This window comes from Salvia hispanica, chromosome 4 (assembly GCF_029641045.1).
Source record: "Salvia hispanica isolate PSC_SH4W2 chromosome 4, Shi_PSC_v1, whole genome shotgun sequence".
Classification (NCBI taxonomy): Eukaryota; Viridiplantae; Streptophyta; class Magnoliopsida; order Lamiales; family Lamiaceae; genus Salvia; species Salvia hispanica.
The window spans coordinates 50,281,225-50,299,836 of NC_142695.1; the positions used below are offsets into that span (position 1 = coordinate 50,281,225).

General features: G+C 40.0%; 3 protein-coding genes across 3 annotated transcripts; all 3 read right to left on the bottom strand.

The window, feature by feature from the left end:
• Positions 1-1,396: 1,396 nt before the first annotated feature.
• Positions 1,397-4,278, bottom strand: AXR4 (alpha/beta-Hydrolases superfamily protein). The gene is made up of 2 exons (XM_048094335.2): positions 2,972-4,278; positions 1,397-1,805 (listed from the first exon to the last, which is right to left on the bottom strand). Exons 1-2 carry the CDS (start codon positions 4,175-4,177, stop codon positions 1,554-1,556), a joined length of 1,458 nt encoding a protein of 485 aa, XP_047950292.2. The 5' UTR covers positions 4,178-4,278; the 3' UTR covers positions 1,397-1,553.
• Positions 4,279-9,835: 5,557 nt separating this feature from the next.
• LOC125193327 (deSI-like protein At4g17486) lies at positions 9,836-13,626 on the bottom strand. The gene is made up of 5 exons (XM_048091097.2): positions 13,453-13,626; positions 12,955-13,225; positions 11,900-12,187; positions 11,080-11,160; positions 9,836-10,217 (listed from the first exon to the last, which is right to left on the bottom strand). Exons 2-5 carry the CDS (start codon positions 13,112-13,114, stop codon positions 10,075-10,077), a joined length of 672 nt encoding a protein of 223 aa, XP_047947054.1. The 5' UTR covers positions 13,115-13,225; positions 13,453-13,626; the 3' UTR covers positions 9,836-10,074.
• A 1,470-nt stretch (positions 13,627-15,096) lies between these two features.
• Positions 15,097-18,406, bottom strand: LOC125193325 (DUF1995 domain protein, putative (DUF1995)). Its single transcript, XM_048091094.2, has 9 exons — positions 18,093-18,406; positions 17,864-17,951; positions 17,292-17,405; positions 16,767-16,849; positions 16,224-16,338; positions 16,037-16,128; positions 15,860-15,925; positions 15,533-15,626; positions 15,097-15,359 (listed from the first exon to the last, which is right to left on the bottom strand). The coding sequence occupies exons 1-9, from the start codon at positions 18,326-18,328 to the stop codon at positions 15,252-15,254; spliced, it is 996 nt and encodes a 331-aa protein (XP_047947051.1). The 5' UTR covers positions 18,329-18,406; the 3' UTR covers positions 15,097-15,251.
• Positions 18,407-18,612: the final 206 nt, after the last annotated feature.

Consider the following 18,612-nt stretch of genomic DNA (forward strand, 5'->3'; position numbering starts at 1 on the left):
TAGCTCAATCTATTCAAAACGTGTTCATACAGTTATTGACTTTTTCCAACTTCCATAAATTTGAGTAAATATATTAGTATTATTTTTACATAAACTACTCATTTCATGAGTTTGTGAATTTCATTTTGCGTGACAAAATTCATTGTTCAATTACTAAGTCACTTCATGATTCATGATGAAAACCAAATTGCGTTACATTTGGTGTTAGTTAATTTTATTTGATTCATTTTACCCATATTTTTGTTGGCTCTAATTCGGTTATATTTATAGAGGCAGGCCACCACACAATTAATTATGACTAATAAATGCCAACAAACAACTTTTCTCATATCACCTCTGCAAAATCCATGTAGTTTCTTTTCTTTTTTTTTTAACCAAATTCTACATACTCCATCAAAATATATACACTTACTAAGCAAATAACAATTTTTTTTATCTTGGTGAATTGCTACTCCATAATATTTGCGTACATACAACTCATTATCAACTAAGAGAAAGTATTAAAGGACAAAATTGAAAAAAATGTCATACTAATATTTTGTCCCTCTTGAGGTATTTGGATTGGACCATTTACTTTTCTGTTAGATATTAATATCTTGCCTGAAAACGATGGTCAATTTAATTGTTTGATTTCTTTTTTCATTTTCTCGAGGGGAAATTGTTCGGTTTTTATTTTATTTTTTGTTCAAAGGGAAAATAGTTAATAAATAATTTGCAATGTTTCTGTAATGCTCATCAATATCAGTATCTTGATTTGTATGGGTAATGTAATCTAGAGGCCCAAGTAATTTATAAAACATAGAACAATGGTTTTAATGTAAAAGAAGATTATACCTTGATAACAGTATCATTTAGTCTTTTATAGTACTTTATGTACGAGTATATTTTTTCATATTCTGAAATTTTTGGATAACAATTTAAACGTAACAATTACATATACATTTTGATTTTGATAAGAGCTACTAAGATTGATAAAGTATGAATATTACGCCACAGCCCACATATGAAAATAGCTAATTACTAGTGATTTGTTTCACACAATTGTCTCACTAAATGTTCATTTAAAAGTAAATACAAAAAATATATGTCAATGAACCTTCATTTGAAAATGAATATTGTCTATGAATATAAATATAAATATAAATATAAATAAAGATAAAGTTACATCAGAAGGTACTATCAAACTACGTACATATTGTATAAAATACCTAAAAAGGAACTTATATGTTTGCTTTAAAAGGCAAAATAAATACTTTTGTACTATATAAATACCATTAACTTTTAAAAATATTCTACTAGGATGAAGTAGTCTCTTCTCTTCCCTCAACTCAAACAAAACAACAAAATACAAAACAAAAGTAGGGACAAATTCACAATGACTGATACACAATGGAGGTTGAGACCCACAAAAAAGATGCAAAATGTATAAAACAAGAAAATGAATAATTTATAGGCCAATTTTGCTAAAATTACAACAAACACTAATGCTACAAAGATCATTCTGTCCAAAATGCCACTATTGGGGGAGCATGAACGAGACCAACAAAATGAAATCACATGCCATATCCATGCCCCATACCATATGAATCCATGTAACCAGCATGCTCGTGGTGGCCGAGCCCGTGTCCATGACCATGGTGGCTGTGACCGTGCCCGTGGCCTTGGTCGTGTTGGTGGTTGCTTTTATCAGTATACTTGTCCTGGGAATGATTAGGGATCGTTTCTTGTACGACTTCTCTGGATGGTTTTGGTAACGAGGACACAAACTCGTAGATGTTCTCTGCTACCTCCTCTGAATTATGTTCCTATAACATCACACAGTTTTTGGTCAAAACTGAAATATCATCAGCAATCAACACAAATACCAAATAAAACAGCTGCAATGTCAAGAGATGGCATAGAAGAACTGGGGTTCATACTCCAACAAAATTCGAAGCTGCTAAATGTTCATATATATGGCCATTGAGCAACAATGCTACAGTACACGAGATCAACATCAAAACGTGTCTCAAGTACATTTTGAAATGCATTCTAATAGTTCGACTAAATCATATAAGTAGAAATGCGAAGCAACATATGATCAAAAGGATGATACGCAAAATCCAAGCAAGGAAGAGTTAATCAAGGTAGATACATGACTACCAATTAAATCTAAAGGGAAGGTAATATAATAGCCCCTAGTTCGAGCTTCATTTGTATCAAACAAGGATAAACGCAGTCAGAGAGCAAGCCACAAAGAAGGTGGTTATGTAGTGTGATATGAAACATATGAATATGATTTGAGTCTATGACGGATTGGATTATCAAACAAGTTGTAAATTAATCAATCCATCAATAAATGCCCCCTAAGTGACTGTCGAAATCCGATTATGAAATCATTATTCACTGTGTTTTTGGAATTTAGAAAGGGTGTAATACAATAAAATTCGAATCATTGATAGCAACAGAAATATTGTAGCAGTAGAGAAAAAGAAGATGATAATAGGAACAATCATATGCTCTTGCAGAGGTAGTGGGAGAGATAATCTATATAAGGAAGCATTGGAAAGTCCAAGTCCAGATGACTAAACGCAACTAAGGGAATTTAATAGTCAGATATTATATGATTGCTGAAAGGATACATCTAAATGATAAGGTTTCAAGCCTATGCACATAACTGGCTGGATCTTTTTGGTTCTCATGCAGTGGCATTTTATCAAATGTCGACGAAGCACATGTTACAGTGATTATAGGAAAATCAGCATCTTTTCATGCCAACACAATGTTCAAATATGGTGAAAATTAGAGCTAAAGTAAAGGAAGACTCTCAGCTTCAAAAACATGACGGGATCAGAAGCGCCTTAAACAACAAACTTGTGCATACGTCTAAGAATCCATGAAACAAAAGGCACCAGTTTAAAACACCACAAAAACTGTCATAAGAGGTATGCAACAATTAGTATGAGAAGGCACAGTGATAATAATCTCCCACCTGCATCCATCGCCCGCCAGAATGAGTGACAAATTTAGCCTGAAGAAGAGCATCAGCCATTTGCCGCCCCTCAGAGGTCCATTCATCAGACCAGCCACCAGACCAAATCACTTGGAATGGCAGTCCTCTAACACTATCCCGACTACTCCATTCAGACAAATCAAAGCTACAATTCAGCTTCTTCCCCATCCCAACCACAGCACTTGCCCCATCCCTCCCCTTCAACAGAATCCTATGCGCCTCAGCCTCGGCTGCAACAACTGACTTCACACAACACTTTCCAAGAACCATCTCGAACACAGACCTAAATCCCAACACAATCTCCCTCACCACAGGTACTCCCACAGCCCAAAGAGGCAACGCCATCCCACTATGAGCACCATCAAGAACCACCACACTCCTAATCAATCCCCGGTTCTCGGATATCCAGTTGGCACTCAGCCCTAAGGCCGAATCGTGCAACACCAAATCCACAGGAGCCAGGTCCATCGAATCCACCACTTGCCCTAAAACTCTCCCCATTTCTTCACTCCCCAATTCTATAGGTTTAACTCTCTCCCTCTTCACAACCTTCACCTCATTCTCCACATACCCTTGCTCAACAAGCTGATCAAATCCCCAAAATAAACCTTTTTCCCTAATCTCCTGATACACATCCCACATCTTGCTAAAAGGATCACTCCCACCTAAACTCTCCTCCATCACAACAACCGATTTATCCGAGAAACCGGATCCCGGGAGATCAATCGCTACAGCGCGCACATTCTTCCTACTGCCTAACTCCCTAACAACATCTTGAAAAGAGAAGGAGCTACAACCTGCGCCGTGGACGATGAGGACGCGGCTTTCTGCGTCGATTGAGCCTTGCTGGATGGAAAAGACTTCAACTTGGGGGTGATTGAGGGCTGTTTGGACCTTGAGGGTTCGGCCATTGGAGTAGTGGCGGCGGAGGAGTGGGGGGAGGCTGAGGAACCAGGCCTTGGGGTCTTGATGGGAGAGGGAGGAGGAGATGAGGACGCAGGAGAGGGTGATTAGGGAGACGAGGAGGGTGAAGTAGAACCAGAAGTGAAATGGGTTCACGGTGGTTTCTGCGGATTTGGATGGTGGTGATGTGGAGGGCGGCGAGGCGGGGTTGGGTGGTTTTGGATTGGATTTGCGGTGGCGGAGCTGCGGCGGTGATTGTGGCTCCTCAGTTATGATGGCCATTGCTGGGCAGCAGGCATGGACTGACAGAGGTCTAGTGGAAGAAAATCTACACAATAAAATGAGGGATTTGTCATAGAATGTGCGACCACGAGATTCAAACACTTCCTCTTTTTGCACGCGCATAAAGTTTTTAATTTTTTATTGCTTTTTAATACTAGTATAGTAGAGTACTCCGTTCATTCCATAATAATGCAGACGTTTCTTTTCGGTACGGAGATTAAGAAAAATTATGTTAGGTGAGTTAAGTAAAGGAAGAATAAAGTGGAAAATGAAAAAGGTAGAGAGATGAAGAGAGAAAAAAAGTAAGAGAGAGTAAAGCAGGTGTAAAAAAATGTATTGACTTTTACTAAAAAGAGAAATGACTATATTACTATGGAACATACTAAAATGGTAAAATGACTCTATTATTATAGAACGGATGGAGTAGATCATATGATGCGTTAAAATGCTAACTTTTCTTAAATTGCTAATTTGTTAACTCATCAACGTAATATATTAAAAATATCAACACGATCACATTAAAATGTCAACACATATTTGTGTTGACATTTTAATAAATTGCGTTGACATTTAAATATCAATGTCAACATAGTGTATGAAAATATCAACTTAAGTTTATGTCGACATTTCAGTATCATAGTGTTAACGTTTTTAATGCATTGCATTGATGAGTTAGCAAGTTGGCAACTTATGAAAAGTTAGCAACGAATCACGCCCATAAACCACATTATCCATTAAGTTTTAATCACTTACATTTTTATAAATTAATAAGAGTATATAAAGTATGGAAAGTGACTAATACAAAAATTGATCTAAGTAATCCTAATCATGAGATTTATCAATATAATATCAATAATTAATCGAAATAGAAAGATCATTATTAATCAGTTTTAAATTATTTTATAAAATTTGGATTTAAAATCATTTTTAGATCACTTTAGGTCGTCCTTACTTAAATAAACTAATAATGACCTCCGTATAAGTTCTGCATTTTATACTAAGATTGAGTTTTGCATAAATCACAGCTCTATAAAATATAGCTCATCTTTTATTAACTTTTATTTGCTTTCATTTTCACAATTTAAAATATATGCTGATAGGATTAATTTTTCACTTGCTTATGTTTCTTAAAAATTCTTGTATATTTATTCAACTAATAATCAAACCTCGCATATTATATCGAAACATGTTCACTTAAAAAACATAAGATTGCAGCACTCAATGCATGGATAGTAGTATATCAGAAAAGCATCAGAGCATCTCAAATGATCGGCTAGCGACCGGCTAGCCGATTCTTCGCGCTGGCCGATCGGTTAGCCGATTCATTGGAGCAGGCGAGCGGCTAACCGGCGAGCCGATCGACGTGGGCTGGCCGATTGGTGGGCGCTAGCCGATGCGCTGGCCGCCATTGTGGCGGCCCGATCGGCCAGCGCCGAATATATATATATAATTTTTTAAAAAAACCTATATAAACGCGATTTTAGTTTCATTTTCATTTGCACCACTTGTTTTAACGAGTTTTCTCTCTCTCTAACTTTCTGTACAAGAGCATCATCGAGCGATGAGTAACGCGGGTGGTAGCGGTGGTGGTAGTGGTGGTAGTGGTGGGGATGCTGAGGAGTACGAACGGATGATGAACGAGGCTATGAATGCCTACATGAACCGCGAGATGGAGCGGTACATGCGTAGGGTGGAACAGCAGGCGATACCTCGCCCTCCACGGGTTATCCACCGCCGAGCAGTGATTGATCGGGATCACGCCGCTGCACATCAGCGGCTGTACGACGACTACTTTTCAGAGAACCCGCGGTTTCCCGCCAACATATTCCGGCGGCGTTTTAGAATGCGCAGGGAGTTGTTTATGCGCATCGTTGGCGCATTAGAGCGTCGATATCTGTGTTTCCGCTTCAGGCACGATGCGGTTGGTAGACCCGGCCACACCCCTATTCAAAAGTGCACGGCGGCAATCAGGCAGTTGGCCTACGGAGACACGGCAGACATGTGGGATGAGTACCTCCACATCGGTGAGTCGACAACCCTGGAATGTCTGAAGAATTTCTGTGGGGGCGTGATAAACGTTTTCGGTGAGCAGTACCTTCGAAGCCCTACTCCCGAAGATTGTCAGAATTTGATGCAGATGCACGGGGAGAAGCATGGGTTCCCCGGGATGTTAGGCAGCATAGATTGTATACATTGGGAGTGGAAGAACTGTCCGACTGCCTGGAAGGGGGCCTACACGACCGGCTACAAGTCAAAGAATCCCACGTTGATCCTCGAGACCGTAGCTGATTACCGGCTGTGGATCTGGCATGCGTATTTTGGGGTAGCCGGGTCGAACAACGACCTCAACGTCCTGAACTCGTCTCCCCTCTTCAACGAGAAGTGCCAGGGCGTCGGTCCAGCCGTCTCATTTGTGGCCAACGGCAACCGGCATGATATGGGCTACTACTTGGCGGATGGGATATACCCTCGGTGGCCGGTCTTTGTGAAGACGATCAGGCAAACAAGTGATGAAAGGAAGGCCTACTTTGCGGAACGACAGGAGTCGGCACGCAAGGACGTGGAGCGCGCATTTGGTGTGCTCCAGTCTCGATGGGCGGCAATTAAGGGTCCAACGCGTTTGTGGGATGTCGGATGCGTTTCCCAGATAATGTACGCCTGCATTATCCTACACAACATGATCGTCGAAGACGAAGGCGTACAACTGACTAGTTGGGCCAATGACGATGAAGCCGGTCCAAGCCACGGAACGGCCACCCCTAGTGTACGACGTGGGGTACCTCTCGATGAAGCCGGCCGCCTCAAGGGTTGCCAACATGCGCCTAGTGGATGTTCATATTCAACTCCAAAAGAATATAATTGAAGAGTTGTGGGCACGGAGGATTGCACGGCGATAGTTTTTTTTCTTTATTATGTACCTTTTTAAATGTAATTTTTTTTTATCTATGTACCTTTTTAAATGCAATTAATAAATTTTCTCGTATATGTCTCGTAAATTTAATTCCGTAATTTAATCGTAATTTTAATTCCGTAAATGTAGTATATTTTGAATTATTTTTTTTGCGGCTGGCCTAAATCTGATGTGGCAGGTGGATTTTTAGTGCTGCTGACGTGGCAGGGAGAGAGAGTGGCTGGCCTATGGCTGGCCTAAGAGCATCTCCAATGGTCGGCTAGCGACCGGCTAGCCGATTCGTCGCGCTAGCCGATCGGCTAGTCGAACCATTGCAATCGGCGAGCGCGATTTCGGCGAGCGGATCGGCGTGGGCTGGCCGATCGCTCGTCGCTGGCCGAAGCGCTGGCCGATCGGCTAGCCGCCATTGTGGAGGCCCGATCGGCCAGCGACCGGCGAGCGCCGATTTTCCGTTTTTTTTTTTTTTTTTTTTTAAATCATATATAAACGCGATTTTCGTTCCATTTTCATTTGCACCACTTGTTTTAACGAGTTTTCTCTCTCTCTATCTTTCTGTTCAAGAGCATCATCGAGTAATGGATCACAACAACGAGTCCAGTCCGGCGACGAGCGGCTCTCAGACTCCCACAGTACCCGTGGGATCTGGATGGGGGCAGATGGGCCCGGGGTTTAACATCCCTTGGAATCAGATGATGGGGATGATGGCTGGTGCGCCGGGGGGGGCGATGGGGGGGAACCAGGGGGGTATGCCGGGGGGTATGCCGTGGGGGATGCCGGGCGACGGGCAGGGAAGCGGCGGGCAGTCAGCGCCCGGGTGGGGGGGTATGCCCCAGATGCAGCAGCAGATGATGCTGCAGCAGATGATGGGGATGATGTGGCAAGGGGGGATGCCGGGGGGATGCCGCACGGTATGCATCCCGGGATGCCGGGGGGGGGTGCAGGGGTCACCGGGCGGGGACGCGGTATATCGGCCCTCGCTTGATTTTTTGACGGCTTCGTCTCACACGTCGACCCCGGTGGAGACGCAGTTCTCTGGCGATGACCTTCTGTCATTGCATGATATGGGGATCGATCTCGGGGACGACGATACTCCCGTTCCAGCCACGCCGGCCGCGCCGAAGAAGAAGACGAGGGGGAAGGGGAAGGGCAAGGCGGTCGGCGAGTCATCGCAGCCCGCTGCCACTGGCCGGAGGAAGTGGACGGAGGATGAGTACGTCGCGGTGGCCAAGGGGTGGTTGGAGGTGTGCGACGATCCACTGGTTGCGAACAACCAGCGGGTCGTCAACATGTGGGCGAAGATCAAAGCTGCCTATAAGAGGCACTGCCCGCGTGGGAAGGACTTCAGCAACGAGGAGGTCCGGAAGGGGTGGGAGCGCACCAGGGCCGCGGTTGGCCGTTTTTCGAATTTGTACGCCAACGCCCTCCGTCAGCTCAGAAGTGGGCAGAATGAGGACGACGCCCGGAGGATAGCCGCGAGTCAGTTCCCCTTGGAGGGGAGGTATAAGGAGTTCACCTTCTAGGAGTGCTTCTTGTTGTTGAAGGACTCCGAGAAGTTTCGGGCGGGGTGCGACGCTGGGTGGCCGAAGAAGCAGCGACTGAACTATAGCGGCGACTACAGCGGCAGCAGCGGCGGATCCCACGACCTCCCCCCAGATGCTGAGGAGTTTCCACCCACTCCTTCATTTACTGGTCGCCCCCGCCCGGTTGGACAGAAGCGGGCGCAGCGGGCGGCGAGGGGCGGATCCCCCCTATCGCTCCGCGAGGTCCAGTCCTCCGCCCTCCCAGCCGCCCCACTCGAGTACACTCTCCATTCGCGTAACCAAACGCGGGCTCAGATGTTACAGGTCTTCCGAGAGTGGAAGAACGCCACTGACCCCACGGAGAAGAGGTTTCTTTACGAGATGCTCGAGAGCATGCGTGCTGATTTAGAGATCGCGAGGTCACGGCTGGGGGGTTCCGACGTGGGCTCAGATACCACGGGTGGCGGCAGCGGCGGCGGCGGCGGCGGCAGTGGCGGCGACGACGAGGACGACGGCGACGGCGATGAGGAGTAGAGAGTGGCGGGGCTCGTGTGTTGAAGCCCATTTATTTTTTAAAAAAATCATGTATTTTTTTTTTAAATCTCTGTACTTTTTTTTTATGAAATGGATTATTTTCCCGTATATGCGTCGTAAATTTAATTCCGTATATCGCAATTTTTTAATTCCGTAAATGTAGTATATTTTGAATTATTTTTATTGCGGCTGGCCTATGGCTGGCCTAAATCTGACGTGGCAGGTGGTTTTTTTAGTGTTGCTGACGTGGCAGGGAAGAGAATGGCTGGCCTATGACTGACCTATTTGCCATTGCGGATGCTCTAATAGCATTGGAGATGCTCTTATGTAATTAAATATCAACCTGTCCCATGAATTATCCTTTTTCGTGAATACACAAGCAAATATACTTTCACATCAAATACACAAATAAATGAAATGATAAACTTATAAATATTTCACTAGGATTATTTATAAGTATATCCCACGTAGTAATCTTTTATCCATTCATGCATCAAATTAATTATGCACAAAATCATTCACTGCAGGCAGCTGCAACGAATCTACCTAAAAACAAAGGAGAAGATTCACAGGATTCGTCACAGAAACATGTTTTCAACCAGAAAAAAAAAACCCGAACAATTGAGAAACAATAAGCATTGTATAGACTACGCTTATTTCATACAGACAAAGTTATAGACCACATCAGAATCATAGAGAAAAAACAAGTAGAGGATGACATTTCCAGTCCAAAGCGGCATTGCCCATACATTCTTAACAATAGAAAGCCACGCTTCTTTCCGGCTGTCACAAGCAAATAATAGACGAACACACCAAGAATTTGTTTCAACACTATCATGTATAAGAAAATACAATGGAGATTTACACACTAATTGTACAAACAAGAGAACTAAGAAAGTGCAGGGTGAGAGAGATCGAAATCAAAATCAAAATCAATGAATTTCTTTTGCTAGCCTCACTGGTTTGTCTTTCAAAAATGCTATGTCACTGCTTGCTGTGGTAATCAGATGGTGGTCTAGTTCCTCCTCTTCGCTTTCTCCTGTTGCATATGATGCACCAGGGTCGGTACCATCATCTGTTCATAAAACACATGTTGAAATTGTTATTAGGACTTGATCAACAAGCACCACCCCAAACAAATAAAAAGAAAAAAAAAGGACTTGATCTAATCAAATCATGTTATTGAAGAGCTGCAGTGATGACAAGTCTATTTGAATATTTCTAAAACCTGAAGCAAACTTCGGGAGCCAGATAGCATGTCACAAATTTCTATGGTGAAGTGTATGCAGTATTCAAAAAATCACTCCAATCAATTTATACATTTGCTGATAATTGGCTTCTAGCATATCAACCATTCAGAAAACCATGTTAAGGCCTTTGGCTCTTTCCTATGCACTGATCGAAACTTGAAGAAAAATGAGGTGTCACCAACTAACAAAACTCAAGTAGCAGTAAAATTTTACTTTGATTCAGAAAAGGAGATAAGACTTATCCTCTGGAACCTGTATTCGGTCACAAAATTCTAATAGGCAAAAGACCATGGAACAGTAACTGCTAAAGAATCTAAGCCAAAAACAAATTGCTGCCAATTTCTAATTATAATATTTACATGACTAAAAACGACTGCCTTTTAGCTCTGTTATTCATGACTAATTTTATAAAGGGATTAGAAATGATCATATACATGAGAGTAAAAAATTTCTAATGAATGCATGAACAACAGATACAATCCAATGTTATTTGGTGATTTATGATTGATAGCTAGTGGAGATGCTGGATTTGTCTATTTCTCCTAAGTACTATAGCAGTTTATTTATTTTCACTCCTGCATCATGGGAGTAGCCTAAGCTTTTCGGACATTTCAATCTAGTTAACAATAAATGATGAATTGCATGATAAAGCTCATATACCATCTAGTCTGATCTTATAAAACTTGCCTGAACACATTTCAACATCAGGAAGCTGTGTCACTTGAGTAGCCTGGATACTTTCAGGCAGCAGACAGTTACAGAAAGAGCCTGAAATTAGAAATTATGATGTAAGAGTGGAAGGCAGGAAAGATTTATACATCATTTGAAAAGAATTTATTTCAAGCATGTATCCCATAAGTTTGTTTCTCAAATGGATATTCAAAGTGCTTCATAGGTGTTTGGTTTAAATGGTTTAAACATAACTTAATCCAGAACTACTTGGGACCATGCAAAAATAAGGAAAAAGAAGAAATGGACTTAATGTAGAACTACTTGGGAGTTGGGACCACCAAAACCACAGTTTAGCATGTTCGCAAATAGACTTGTTACTTTTTTATAGCATAAATTTAACGTCAATGACAACGAAATATTTTTACAAAATAGGCTTGCTTCCATGTTAAGAACTCGAGTAAAAAATGGGGTTTCTCTCTCTCTCTCTCTCGTGTGTGTGTGTGTGTGAGAGAGAGAGAGAGAGAGAGAGTTGTGTTTTACTTTGGCTCAGAAAATCAGAAGTATTCCTAGATATTTGAAAATATATACAGTAGATGATACAGAAGACTATCCTGATAAAAGGATATCATTTTAACCTAGGACTAGAAACATATCAAACAGCTTAACTCCATATTGACATAAGAAATACAAGAAAAATCACATGATGCATTATTGTTTTCATATCGGAGAGGTCACTGCTGATCTACTTATGGCTGGACAGATAAATGTTTGGATTTCTTAATTGGGGGTTCTGAACATAAAAAGCTTATTCCACATAATCCTATTCAACTCTTACCTAATCGTGCCAATCGATTAACCCACCCAGGTATAGGTTTTCCAGTGAGTTGTTGACAAACTTCTTCAGTGAAATGATTGCAATTCTTAGAAATTAGATTGTATGTGTCACCATGATAGTCGCTGGAGAGATGTTCCATAAATGACCGAAATTCTGAACGAGACATGTCGGTACTTCCCAAATGGATAGCACGTCTAAAGATAAAACCAGGGCAACCTCTGGGTTCAACCTCAAACACTCCACTTGTTGGGTACTCATGAGCTCCAAATCCATATTCCAGACCATGTGCTATTTCATAAAATTGAGAAAACAGATTACAAAAGATAGTTAACTACAAAAGGAAGAGAAATTATCTAAGAGATACATCACATAAATATGACAAAACTAACAGGTCAAGACGTCATTACAAATGGCATGTCCTGTGTCAAAATAAATAAAAAAAAAAAAAAAAAAAAAGGCTGGGCAGTTTCATTGCCAGTCTTATATATGATTCACGGGTCATTAATGTAATGCCAGGAATAAGATTACACTTTGGATACCGAAAAGGAAACAAGATTGAGCAAATTGGTTGACTGGTTAATTTATAAATGAAAACTGAATCGTCAAGCAGAAATTTTAGTCATGCAGACTATATACTCATGATTGCAGAGTTATGGTGGACGATACGACTATCATATATAAGCCTCTCCAAAATTCAAGGGGTTGTAAATAATGGAGCAAATAATATCTATCAATTATCATCAGCAAAAAATTAGTACTACATAAAATACAAGCACTTGACCTAGTCTAGCAGTGAATGTTCCTTCTCTGTTGTCAGTGTCCAGCTAAAACAGGAATATGAAAATTATCATTATCACATATGCAAATTATCATTATCACTCAGCTTTCACAAGAAATGAATAGATCTTTGATAAATGTCCCAACCCTTTTTGGCTAAGTTAGTTTCCCATTGATAACAGATTAATTAACCAAATAGCAACAGATTACCAGCATTACAAATTATGCAGAACAATGTAACTGTTTAGAAAAATACTGTAAGGTACAGTTGATGATACCTTCAATGCCAGAGTGAAAAATCCCACATCCGAACCAGTAAAGATAGTTGTTTATGGGAGTGAGATCATATATATTTAGGTAAATCGGCGACTGACTTTTCTCCGAATTCCGCTCCCTTGGTGAACTATCTGAGCTCGTAGAAATTGGAAACAATCGCATTGTATCAATCACCTCCACCACACCAGAAAATGCTCCAGACTAAACGTATATCAATATGAATATCCACACTTGTTTGATAAATCTCAAGAACTCAGCAGAACTCCACTATCCCTGGCGAAATAGAATAAAATTAGGGATGCAATTATATTAGGTTGTCAGCCAATTCACTTCAATTGCAAAATAAATCACACGAACATTTCTGGTTTTCACGCAATCTATAGATCAGTAGTATTGCAAAAACAGAGTTCGATTCACAACCAAAAATCAAAATAAAATAAATCAAAATGGTGATTAGGCGATTTGTGCGACTAGGGCTAATGTGCACAGTTTCCACATACCTTCAATGGAGCCAGTGCGATAAATTCGTGAACACATACAGCTGTATATATGAAAATCTTGAGAGAGGAGAGAAGTTATAGAAATTTGAAGGGAAATTCGCAGATGTGATATTTGGGATGATTACAGCTTCGCAATCCCATGATGGAGGAGAGAGAGAGGTTGATATTTTTAAAAGGCTTTTTTTTTCACAATTATTTAGTTTAATTTGACTACTACTCTTTTTTAACTCTAATTGTTTATGAATGAATATTCACTCGAGTACAATTGTGGATAAAATATCATCCGAATTAAGATCATGCTTTGACCATAATATTCAAATTTTCTTGAAATTTGATGGTAAAAATATTTATTATCATTTTTACCATATTCTTCCCAATTTTTTTTGGTATTTAATGATAAAATTATTTTATCATCCGAATTAATATCATGTTTTTACCATATTGTTCCAATTTTCTTGGCATTTGTATGCTTTCTTTATTTCTGTTTAGTTCGAACTTATGAAAAAGCATGTTTATTTCATTCTTTTTGTGGTAATGGTTGCGTGTTGTATAAGCTTATTTTAAAAATTCACGGATTAATTAAAATAAGAACAAAAGGTTAAAACCAATAGTCTTAAAAAAATACTCCCTTATTCATTTCCATATTTACGTGTCATCTTTCATTAATGTGCTTATGAATTCATAATTAAATATGCTGGCAAAATTCTCCTTTTAGGAGATACGGCAAAAAGTTCTCAGACTAGAAAAGATACCAATTGCATTGGCGTGAATAATAAAAGGCAGGGGTGTTCAAGTTTCTTCAAATGAAATGGGCAGAATTTAATCTGATCCAGATTTCCTACCGTTCCATCACGTTATATTCCAAGTGTTTCTAGTGTTCAAGATGTCAGAAATGAAGGCGGATATGGGCTTTTCATTATTTTTCCCTTTTTATTTGAAGGGTCCATTTTGTATACTTCCTAAAATGCCCTCAAAAATTTTTAAGCCCGCCACCGCAAATTTTCTATGCGGCAAACCTTTTTCAATTTCAATTCAATTTGGGGATAAATAAATGGGCGCTGCTATTGTCTGCAAATTGAGGAAGCCAAACGGAACAATGCAGTTGGGACACCCCCAAATCAGACTTGAGCTCCGCCGCGGAATCAATTTCTGCAAATCTAGCGGAGAAAGTAAGCAACGGAAATTTTCAGTACACCCCAGAATCAGACTTGAGCTCCGCCGCATAATTGATTTATGCAAATCTGGGTCTGACATTTTTTTGTAAGCCGGAAAATGGTGAGGGCTCTCTATTTTGGGGTTGATTTGAAAATCGCAGGGGCTAAATGGTAATCTTCAACTCATTTCTGGATCCGAATTTCTAGGCAAGAAAAATAACGCAACTCCTTCGGTCGTTTAGAACTAGGCGTATTTCAGAGTCAAACAGTGCGGGCTCGGATTTGTACAGCGGGCTTCAGTAGGTTAAAAATCATGAAACTTGAACAGCTACTAAGACCAAGAAATAAGCCCATATCTACTCATTTCGTGAAACTTGAACAGGCTAATGCCAATGACAATGGCGTGTTTGAACTCGCCAACAGATTGGCCATAACAGAAGCCCTTCTTCCTCTCTCATCTCTCACAAAAAATCCTATCCGACGATCCAGATTTGTCAATGAACATGATTTCATAAGCTAGATACTCGACGTTACATTTAAACAATACATGTACACAAAGGATTTCACATGATGATGATGATACAAAACAGACGTTTGAAATATATTTCGAATACAACTGCTGCAAAAAAAAAAAATAAGAACACTTTATCTTGAAATGACTTTCATGAAACGATTGAACGAGGAGAAGATGCCAGCTGCTTGATCAAACAGAGATGGTCCATTCTCCGACTTATCTTGTCCACCAAAAATAATCTGCCAAAATTCACCATAAACCAAACACATTATCATTATATTCTGCTTTAAGTGTGTGGTTCGAACACCGTAGCATTAGCAATTCACTAATCATCACAGAAAAGAACAAGAGGAAGCAGCCACTGTTTGATTATCTGATTGGTTTCGGCTTTTGACATGGGAGAGAAACCAACCTCGAGATCCTCTATATCAGGACGTCGTATCAATTCCTCAGCGAGCAGATACCTGTTGGGCCTCTCCTTATCATCATAAAAAACCTTCCACATCCTGATAAAATAAAAGTAAAAGTATCCCCATTCAATTGAAACCAGAATAATAGTTCATTATCTTTGAATAATAATTTCAAGGTAAGATCTTTTATTGTAAATACTACCATAAGTTAAAGCATCATAATATTTTCACGGCCTCTCATAATTCTTGTGGATACATCATACAAGGGTTTTAATATGAAGATCTATGACTGACCATATGGGAATTCCATGGAATTGTTAAAAGCTTACCCAGGGTAACATCTAAATACGGCACCTGTTGGAAGAGGCTTCATTGAGTAGACAGTTGTAAATGTGCTGTAGAGAAATCATGCATGAGTACCAATATATTAACAACTTCTGACGGCCAACTCCAAACAGAACAATTTCAGGGTGACAAAGATAGACGGCCAAAAAGACTAAAAGTACCTTAAAAAGTTTCGTCGTAACTGGCGAACATTGATCCCAACTCCAACATCCTCGCTAATAAGGCGGGGGTTCCACATGATAAGAGGCCTAGGCTAACAAAATATGGGAACCTAGTCTTAGATGAGTGCAGTATGCTAGAATCAGTTTAAGCTTGGTTCAGAACCATGGAAGAGAATCAGATCAGTACCGGATCATCTGAAAGCTCAGATGCGACCTTTTCAACATATGATAACATCTGATAGTCAGGAACCACCATCACAATAATCTCGTCTTCACTGCTCACAGGCTTCCGGTCACCTAGACTGGATAATTAGCTGGAATCACATAACGATAGGGACACAGAGAGGGTATAAGAGGAAAGTATAGGTGTGCTGTTACAGAACTTTTATTTAAGTTCGCCAATCACTTCTTCATGTCAAGACTAATGACCCTTCTTTATTTATATGTTGAAAATTCAAGTTATCTTGGCTAGATCTCTTCTTCTTCTTCTTTTTTTTTTTTTAATCGACAGAATATATAAGCACTGTGGATACTCAATGTTTCAAGGCTATATTTAAAAGACAGTCAGAATAATAAACAATGATTTACTTTTCACTTTAAAATGAATGAAATGGATACATTTACAACGGTCCAACCTAAGAAGCTGCAATCAGATTCAAGGACACAACCAAACTTCATAGTAAACAATGTTTCCACTGATGTTAAAAAATAATGCTTGTGCACCATTTACCTGGAGAAACCAAATGCAGCATCTTTCCACTGATACTTTAGCAGTGCAGCAGCACCAGCATCTGGAAATATGGCTTTAACTCTCTGTATACAGAATTTTACATCTCATTCTGAAAATTTTACTTGATTAAACTAGGAGAAAGTGGCACGTGGAAGAAAAAACACTTCAAAACAAGGGTGGTCATGCGAACAAAACAAGGCACAAAAATATATATTAAGAAGTGGAAGAAAGCCCATAGCAAAGAGTCAGCTCAAATATATTAAAGGATATGGATATATTGGTATATATATCCTATATATATATCCACACTGGTTAGCTATGAGCTTTCTCTCTCTATAGACTTATGGATATCCATATTTATATGTATATATGTACCTAAGCATGTACATATGCAGAAAAGTACATACAAAGTTCATAGATATGTACATGTGGATATAATAATTCCTTGCAAGCTAACAAAGTCTGTAACCAGGACCATGTGAGTTTCAGGATACGTAACATAACTCTAACACATGACAAACCAACCTGGCCCCCTGTTTCTTCAATAAGTGTTTCCAAGAAGATCCTTGAAAGCCCCCAAAGCTCAGCTTGTGCTCCTTCATCGTCAAGAAATTGCAACTGTGGAATTAAAAGCTCCACCTACAGCGTAAAGGAGAAAATTACATGGAAGATGGTTTACTATGAAAATTTATACAAGTATAAAATGAATGAGCACATGATGTGAGTAGTTGCTCATTCTCTATTGCCCTTTGATTGAAAAAAAAAACATACAGCCAAATGAACAACAGATCCCCAAGCCCCTTTCCATAGTACTAGCAAATAGCAGTAGAACAGAAGAGTCATTTTGAGTTCCAGTTTACAACGAAGAAAAAATCACAACGCTGGTTAATTTATTAAGAAGCTAAAAGATCAGAGAAATACATCCAACAATCTCTTCGTGGATGTGCATCAAGCATCTACTTAGCCTAACGACACAGCTATAATTTGATTATGCATAAGAGCAACATAGAAACTCCTTTTAATCAATTAGCCTAAAACATCCTCATCCATCACTAAAGTCAATAAGCAATTCCATTGAAAGTTCCTCAATGACTTACTATGGCTCTTAGTCCTCCGGCAGAAACAAACTGCGCACTTGCTTGGCCCGACTGGCGAACTGCACCCTCCAAATCAGAAGGAAGGCAACTGAAAAACACGATTAAGAGAACGTTGACCTAAAATCACACTTTAACTCACAAATTGCAACAACTTAGATATTAGAATTATAGTTCAGGAGCAAATGGGATATGGATGGAGTGGTAATGAGAAATCGGAATGAGCGCGCACCTGTCATCCTCTTCTTCGGAAATTTGAAATTGCGGTGGATCCTCACCGCCATCATCATCTGGCTCGACGCTATCATCGCCTTGAAACTTGTCGAACTTGGCACGTGTGAGCGTGAGGCGTTGGGTTATGGGGAAAGTAGGAGTGATGGAGAAATGAGAGATGGAGGGGAGTCTGGGAAGTGAGGGAAGGTGAGTGTAAGCAGCAACTGTTGAAATTGAGAAGGTAGCAGAAGCCATCTTCTCTCTCCTTCTTCTCCGTCCTCAACTGCTTCAGAAAGTAGAGATAGAATTAGAATTCTGCGTCTTGCAAGTAGCTAACGGTAAATCGTGCCAAATGCCAATCATATTATGCCACGTTACATCAGACCGTATAAAAAGAGCTTATTAGTATTGCTAAGAACGATTAAAATTGATCTTAATTAGGTTCCATTTTTTAATTTATAGTATAAAAATAAAATGAATGTTAATTAACTTTTTTAATTAAATACACTAGTAATTAATTCATTATTTCATTTTCATCT